The following is an 8,518-nucleotide window of genomic DNA, read 5'->3' as shown; positions in this document are numbered from 1 at the left end:
CATGGATTTATTTTTTAAAATGGGCATCTATTTTGAACAAATGCTCTATGGACTTAATATTACTACTATCTGAACGTTCTAACATGGAAATACAGAAGGTAAATAAAAGCTGTTCAGGATTGTGAAACAGGGCTAATAACATATCACAAGATAAAGCACGACGGCAAGAAGGTACGCAAAAGGAATTGAATGTATACATAAAGGACTTAAAAGCTGTCAAGATTAAGAAGTTTTAAATGCGATGAATGGGATGATAAAAGTAGAGAAAGCATATCCCTGGTTGAATCAAAAGGATCCTACCGAAAAGGTAGTTACATTCCAAGAATCTCATAGTTTTTCTTCAGACCCCGGGAGCAGCAACAAATATGGAGATTCTTCGGCTATCTCAGAGAGAGAGAGAGGACTGCAATAAAGATAGGAGCAACACTTTTTTGGAGCATCGCCCAGTGTTAAGATGGTCAGGATGATGCAGAGGCTGATGCAACTCCCTTGTATTCAAGGAGAAGGTGGATTTGATAGTAAATTTATCATCTCATGAACTAAATGCAGATGAGAAATCCATCTTAAGCAGCAGAAATTGGGAAAATGTCCATAGCTGTATTTATTGGCAACCAGAAGCTCAGCAACTCAGCAGATGACTTCCTGCAAAGGGAAGACTAGGACTCCACCTGGTTCCCACTGAGCTATGGAGGGAAGCACACCCAGATAATGGAGCAGAGCTTCAACTGCAGTTCAGAGATATCTCTTAAAGAGACCACACTTGCCATATGTACAAAGATAAAATTGACTTTTGTTGCTGTGCACAGATTTGCTTCTCGCCCCATGTGACCCCCAGAAGGGAATGTGGTCCTCTGGCTGAAAAGATTCCCTGGATGTAGGGAGACACTTGAAACATGAAACTGAGAGGTGAAGTCACCTCATATAGCTAAATATAAATGACCACAAATGTTGCAAGCCTCCCAGCAGTCAATGGAGGCAATTTAAGCATCCTTGTTCAACCTCATAAGAGGGTTGAGATCAAGGTCACACCCACACGTGGCTTCCCCCAAAGAATCATGGGAACTGTAGTTCACCCCTCACATAGCTACAATTCCCAGCACCCTTAGCAAATTACAGTTCCTAGGATTCATGCCCTTTAAATGCTCCAAGTGTGGAAATAAGTCCAGACTGCTTCCTTTATTTCAAACAGTGTGTTGTTTCTGCCACTGAAACATGTATTTGGACTATTTCAGAAATTTTTTCATTTGCTGTGTACTGCTAAAATTAATAAAAGATAAGGAGAGCCTTGCGGGGTCAGGCCAAAGGCCTCTCTAGTCAAACACTGTTGACCAACCAGATGCCTCTTGAGAAGGCCTCAAACAAGACGTGAATCCCAGAGCCCTCCTAATATCAAGTTGTTAGTCTTGATATAAAACCCAGAACGTTGGCTTTCTGTCAGGCAAACAGATGTATTTTCAGGATGTGTGCCATTGTCAGGAATAAACTGGTACCTATTGCCCAAGAAAATAGGTGCCTAATAAATAGGTAGAGTTGGGAATTCTGGAGTTGGGCCTAAGGACTCATTCATGCATTCATGTTAATCACTCAATGACTGCCAGATGAAGTGATGACTTCTAATAGTATAACCATCATGCATCATTCACTACAACCAGAGCTTTCATCATATTACCTCTCAGCCACCATCTCAGATGCCATCTTTTCCAAAAGGGGCAATCTACACCTTCAAAAGTAAGGCTCGGAGCGACCTCAGCCATCGTCTGACAAACACACATGTGTGAGTTGTTGATTGTACTACGGACCCATTAGGGAGGTTATACAGTCCTGCTGCAAAGAAACTGCAGACCAGGGAAAATTCCTGACTGAGAAACAATTATTTTTGCGCTTTTACCAAGCTCATTGGTCACTAAAACTATTACATGTGTTGTAGTGGTAACAAATGTCCATAGTTTTTTTAAAAAAATGGCAATTAGTCACTGCTTCAGAAAAGAAAAGAAAAGTCACTGAAGCTTTTCTTTTTTACTAATATGAATTGTTATCAGGGATTCTAAAGCTCACTCTCTCTATTTCTCTCTTTGTCTCCTAAGCTCTGTCTCCTTTAAATTAGCTTCCTCTGTTCGCAGGTAAGGAGGGGCGCCACAGCACAGAAAGCTTGTTATGTATTCGCTGCATGCCTAACTGCAGAACCAATTGTAAGCCGCTGCTCACCTCCCCCCACACCCCAGTTAAATAGAGGTTTACCACAAACTGTGAAAATGGATGCTTCATATTTTGAATGAAAAGGGTAAATCAAACACAGCCTTTCCCTTGGTGTGTGCACCTCACTGCCTCTGGAGATTATGCTGAACATTGCTGTAGTGTGTGGCCTGCCTCATGCCTGTCCAGTGATTGATTTCATCCATTCGCCGCACCCCTGCAGGCATTTACCTGATGTGGTTCACGCACTGCAAAGACCCCAATACATCTTCGTTAGCCAAATCTATATGCATGAGAATACACATGCACACACAAACGAACAAACATATGTATGTATGTCCTTCTACGAATTGCGGATCAAAGATGCATGAAATATTGAATAGCACCTAGACTGGAGGAGGAATTTAAAATATGATAAGCACAGATGACACTATAACATTTGTATAATGACAATTTCCATCACTATTAAGATGCCAAAATAAAAATTAACCTGCTGGTAGATTTTCTCTCTCTCTCTCATTTGCTGATGATTCACCTTGACTTTGTGTGATATTAGGGAGGGAGGCAGGCAGGAAGGGAGAGACAATATAAAAACCAAGGTTAGATTTTGCTTTTGTTCCATTTTGTGCACATCAGGTTGATTGTAAACGATGCCTCCCATTTGGCATTCAGAAATATTGCCTTAAAAACCCTCCGTTCCCAAGGGGGGTGGATTCTCTTAGCAATTCAAAGGAGAAGGAGGAGGCAGAGGGAGGGAGGGAGGGGGGAAGAGAATGGAGCATATGATAACCGTCTATGATTTTGCCTTGGTAAACAAGGGGTTAAGTATAGCAGTTGAAGGCTGCAAGCTTTGTCAGGGTTGTACTATTTTTCTAATGCACAAGGAGAAGGGAGGCTAGGAGACAGGAGACAAGGGGAAAATCCAGGGAATGGAGAATCTGAAGCACACCCTGAAGGGATGATGATGGTGATGGGCATCAAGAAAGATAACAGGTCAGGTGCATGCAAAAATCTCTGTCTTAAGGACTAAGACTAAAAGGTGGTATTTCATTTGCCTCCCCTCCCTTAGTTCTTGAATCCTGACTCTGAGTGGTTAAGGAAGGCGGCTGTCTACTGCTGAGGATGGGATGCCAGGGAGTCTCTCTTGGGGAGCAAAAATCCTTTGATTGGGCTTAGCAACAAGAAGGCAAAAAACCCACAAAAAAATTGCAGTATCCTGAGAAGAGAACTGAATAGTCTCCTGTGGCTATCAGTGAGGTGGGCATCCACTTAGACCAAGCCAGAGGCTGGACAGCTGGCAATGCTGCATTGTGCTAAGGACATGGAAATCTCAGCGGGGGCTTCTGGCTGAGACCTCGAGCCCACATGGGGTCTTCTTCAGGTGCTTAGGAGGGCCAAGCCTTTCCAGGACATGTCCTGCATGCGGAATGAAGTCCAGAGCTTCTTTGATGTGGACCCGGCCGCAGCTGGATGAGCTCTGCGTGGCAGAGAGCGTGTTGCACTGTTTCTCTTGCTGAGAGGAGGAAGATCAAGAGGGAGACCACACTGCAGAGGACCCTGCGCCAGCCAGGCTGCATAGACCGACACAAGTGCCGAATGGTGTGTAGACTACCACTTCTACCCTCAGCAATATACAGCTCTCTCTCTCTCTCTCTCTCTCTCTCTCTCTCTCTCTCTGTGTGTGTGTGTGTGAAAGAGTGTGTGTTTGTGTCTCTGTGTGAGAGAAATATAGCTCTGTTTTTATGCCACCACAGTTGCTCTCCTTGTTTCATCCAAGATAGCTAGAGCTTGCAATACAGCTCTGTGAGGGAAGGGCTACATTTGGACAAAAACAAACAACCCCCCTCCTGCTGTTCTTTGCAGATGCTGTTTTAAAGCCCATCCAGCACTGTCTTACTGCTGGTTTTCCAGGCAACGTCACACCTCTTGAGGACACTGGGGACATCAGGGTTTGTTTGTTTTTTGCTGAGTATAGCATCTTCCCACTATCATACAGAAGGATTTCAATTCAGACAGGCACTGCCCTGAGCAAAGGGCTACAAGAACTACCAAAAATTCTTTCCAGTCACCACCTCATTGCAAACCTCATTGAAAATTTCTTTCTTTCTTTCTTTCTTTCTTTCTTTCTTTCTTTCTTTCTTTCTTTCTTTCTTTCTTTCTTTCTGACTCACCATATTGCCCGAGGAACTTATGGGAATCTTGGAAACCTCTGTGTTTCTCTCTAAGGTCAGGGAGTCAGTGTGAGAGACACTGAGCTCTCCTCCATCAAGGTAAACGTGTGCCTTGTTTTTTGCTTGCTCTTATTCCTTAGGCAATTGTTAAGAGAGGAGCCTCAGCACAGAAATGCAGCAGGGGAAAGCTAGCAAAGAGCACTTGCACACTAGAAAACAGCGGAGAAGGAGGGGTGGGAGGAAGGAAGGAAAGGGAGGGAGACTGGACTGCAAAAGTCAAAAGAGATTAAGGTAGGGATGCAGCAAGTTAAATGTGCACGATGCTGTTTGATGAAACAGAGTGCTTAATGTTTACCTCTGAGTCACCAGGGTATTCCTTGAGTTGAATGCTCAAGTCCCAGGTGCCGCATGGGCAAATCTTAACACTTCAATGCAGGAGCAAACTCTAGGCAGCCTTTGAAGTTCTTTGAATAAACTGTTGGCCGTGGGGGAGAAAGAACCCCCACTTATGTTATGTGATATATTTGCCAGGGAGAAAGCACCCTTCATTTATTCTTGTTTCTTTTAGCCCTTCCTTAAATGGCATAGCATGGGGTGATGGGAGTATTTTTAGACTACGCTTGAGGATGCAAATTAAAAGCAACCCATTTATGTTTTGTATACATTGTGAAGAAAGAGGGGGCTAATGCTCATGGTGCTATTTGTTTCTCTCTTTCAGCTGGACAGGCTTCCTTTACATCCTCTCTACGTTTTCATGAGCCACTTCCAAGCCCACGCGCAGACCCTTCTGGCAGGTGTTAGAGTCCCCCTGAACCTCATCCCACCACCAGACATTCAGAAAAGTTTAGCTTAAAGGCCTAAATATGACAGTTGCCACTGGAGATCCCACAGATGAAGCAGCAGCTTTGCCTGGTCATCCTCAGGACACCTACAACCCAGAAACTGACCATGAATGTTGCGAGAGGGTGGTCATTAACATCTCGGGACTGCGCTTTGAAACACAGCTCAAGACACTTGCTCAGTTTCCAGAGACCTTATTAGGAGACCCTAAAAAGAGAATGAGATATTTTGATCCCCTTCGGAATGAGTATTTCTTTGACCGAAACAGACCCAGCTTTGATGCTATTTTGTACTACTACCAGTCTGGTGGCAGGTTGAGGAGGCCTGTTAATGTCCCCTTAGACATCTTCTCAGAAGAGATAAGGTTTTATGAACTTGGGGAGGAAGCTATGGAGATGTTTCGGGAGGATGAAGGTTACATCAAGGAAGAAGAGCGGCCTTTACCAGAGAATGAGTTTCAGAGACAAGTGTGGCTGCTGTTTGAGTATCCAGAAAGCTCTGGGCCAGCCAGGATTATAGCAATTGTCTCTGTCATGGTCATTTTGATCTCAATTGTAAGCTTCTGCCTGGAAACTTTGCCTGTGTTCCGGGATGAGAATGATGAGATGCATGGCAGCAGTAGCAACCCAAGCTCTTACTCCAATAGCACTATGGGGTCTCAGCAGCAAACATCTTTCACAGACCCTTTCTTTATAGTGGAGACGCTCTGCATCATTTGGTTCTCCTTTGAATTCTTGGTGAGATTCTTTGCCTGCCCCAGCAAAGCTGGCTTTTTTACCAACATCATGAACATCATTGACATTGTAGCCATCATCCCCTACTTCATCACACTTGGAACAGAACTGGCTGAGAAACCAGAAGATGGCCAACAAGGTCAGCAGGCAATGTCTCTTGCCATCCTTCGAGTGATCCGCCTGGTGAGGGTCTTCAGGATCTTCAAGCTCTCCAGGCACTCCAAGGGATTGCAGATCCTCGGACAGACCCTGAAGGCCAGCATGAGGGAGCTGGGCCTCTTGATATTTTTCCTCTTCATTGGTGTCATTCTCTTCTCCAGTGCTGTCTACTTTGCAGAGGCCGACGAGAGCGATTCTCAGTTTCCCAGCATCCCTGATGCTTTTTGGTGGGCCGTGGTTTCCATGACAACAGTTGGCTATGGAGACATGGTCCCCACGACCATAGGTGGGAAAATAGTTGGTTCCTTGTGTGCCATTGCAGGTGTATTAACAATTGCCTTACCAGTGCCGGTTATAGTGTCCAATTTCAACTACTTCTATCACCGTGAGACAGAGGGAGAGGAGCAAGCTCAATACTTGCAAGTCACCAGCTGCCCAAAGATCCCTTCTTCCCCTGACCTAAAGAAAAGCAGAAGTGCCTCCACTATTAGTAAGTCTGATTATATGGAGATACAAGAAGGTGTGAATAATAGCAATGAGGACTTTAGAGAGGAGAACTTGAAAACAGCCAACTGCACCCTAGCTAACACAAACTATGTTAATATAACCAAAATGCTAACTGATGTCTAGCTAATAATAATAATAATAAAACAACCCTAATAACTTATTTAAAACTTGAGTGGAACAATTGCAGATGTTGCATAATACCTTGCATTGTAGTTAATACAAAATGTTCTACAACGTGTATTGGTTCTGCATGGGAAGCAATAGTCGTGTAAGTGACTCTTTTTAACATTTGATGCTCAATAAGCTTTCATTCAACCCCTCCTCCCCATCACAGACTTCTGGTTTTCCAATTGTATGGCACAATTAAAGCAAAATTATGTCACAATATCAAATGAAAGGCATTGGAGAAAAACAAAACAAACCACCTCCCTATGTAAACAACAGTAACAAACAAATGCCAACTAGCATAAATATAATTTAATATAGAACTCAGCCCATGCAAAAATATATCCCAAGGAAATAGTATGCAACTATACATCTAGCTTTCAAGCTTCAGGAATTATACAAAAGGTCATGCATAGTTTAATTAATGGAACATCCATCCAAATTACTTTAAGGTTCAGATTTGCAGATCACAAATGCCAAAGGGAGAATATACCATGGAGGGTCATGCTTCTGAACCAAAAATGCTGCATTGGATTCATCCACTGCAGCACGCCAGTGTGAGGCTCGCGGGAGGCACTGTTTAGTAGGACATTTTCTGTTGCTTTGGTAGAGATACATCAAGAGTCTGGAGACATTTCTTTTTTTAAAGAACACATGTATTATTATTTTTTGCTGGTTTGGGGGTCACCAACATATTCAGGACTGAAAAGCATCTTGTTTCAAATGCTGGAGCAACTAAGCTGTGGCCTAGAATATATTTATACTGCAGTGAAATTTAACCCAGTATTACAGTAAAGCTGCATGGATATTTGTTGCATGGATCTTAATATTTAATACACGAAAATATATCTATTTTCTTAAGTAGACTATAGAGTATACCTGTTTATAGTGTTTCTAGATTCTCCAGTGGCTTGAAGGAGATTTGTGGACATAAAAGGGGGAGAAAGGGAATGTGTTGGGGACGGATGTGGGCCGACCGCAAATTTGATAACCAAGGCAAATGCCCTAGGTGTTTGCTTGCATGAGGGTGCAACCCAGGAAAGGTGATACACACCTGTCTTGCACATGTAGGGAGGAACTGGTAATTTATTCATAGTGGTATCATATGCAGAGATGTACATCTGACCAGAGATGGCCAGGCTTATTTGTGACTAAAACATTGCTGGGTGACACTGTTAGGCAAATGTAAGCTCAGACCCACAACAAATATTGCTCACAGTGCTTGGAGGCATAGATAGTTTGAGATCCACAGCTAAGATGCAACAGTATAAAGTGCCAATGACTTTGTCTGAACTTTGTTGACTTGCGTCTTCTGGTGGTGATGGGGCTTATACGATGATGCCAGCCCAAGGTCATTTGTTCAGGTGTGGGCAAAGTTGGCCCATGGAAATGAGTCTTGACGGAGTTGCCCCAGCTGAGGAGATGGCTGTGGATGGATACATGCAACGCATGGCTTGGAAGTTAAGGCTTCCTTTGGGATGTTGCTGCCATGTGGTGGAGTCAATATTCCTCAGCTTTAGAGTAAATACAATCCAGGTCTACTCCCAGTGGGCTAATCTGTTGGGGAAATGGGCAATATGGTAGCAGAATTTGGCCAACCTCACACATCAGAATCAGATCCATTTTTTTGAGTCAAGGAGGCAATAAGACTCCTGGTTGGACTGTTCTTCATAGACTGGCATTTTAGTTTGGTAGTGTCCCGTTGATGCGGCTGCTTCAGCTCTCAAGGGAAAGGATAGCCCTTCAGTA

General features: G+C 43.6%; 1 protein-coding gene across 3 annotated transcripts in view; it reads left to right on the top strand.

The window, feature by feature from the left end:
• Positions 1-3,048: 3,048 nt before the first annotated feature.
• The window catches only part of LOC310847472 (potassium voltage-gated channel subfamily A member 2), a 7,402-nt gene continuing 1,932 nt past the window's right edge, over positions 3,049-8,518 (top strand). Inside the window, exons 1-2 of one of the 3 annotated variants that reach the window (XM_083745285.1) lie at positions 3,049-3,186; positions 5,083-8,518. The exon at positions 5,083-8,518 is cut by the window's right edge and continues 1,932 nt beyond it. In XM_083745285.1, coding sequence (XP_083601411.1) covers positions 5,228-6,727 — 1,500 coding nt within the window. In that variant the 5' untranslated portion in view covers positions 3,049-3,186; positions 5,083-5,227 and the 3' untranslated portion in view covers positions 6,728-8,518. Of the gene's footprint in view, positions 3,793-4,294; positions 4,464-5,082 lie in introns of those variants that run through there. The other 2 variants (XM_083745284.1, XM_083745286.1) reach the window with 2 other exon arrangements.

The sequence above is a fragment of the Podarcis gaigeae genome, assembly GCF_964106915.1.
Source record: "Podarcis gaigeae genome assembly, chromosome: 6".
NCBI classification, from domain to species: Eukaryota; Metazoa; Chordata; class Lepidosauria; order Squamata; family Lacertidae; genus Podarcis; species Podarcis gaigeae.
Note: the sequence above shows the minus strand (reverse complement) of the source record. Positions and strands in the feature narration are given on the sequence as shown.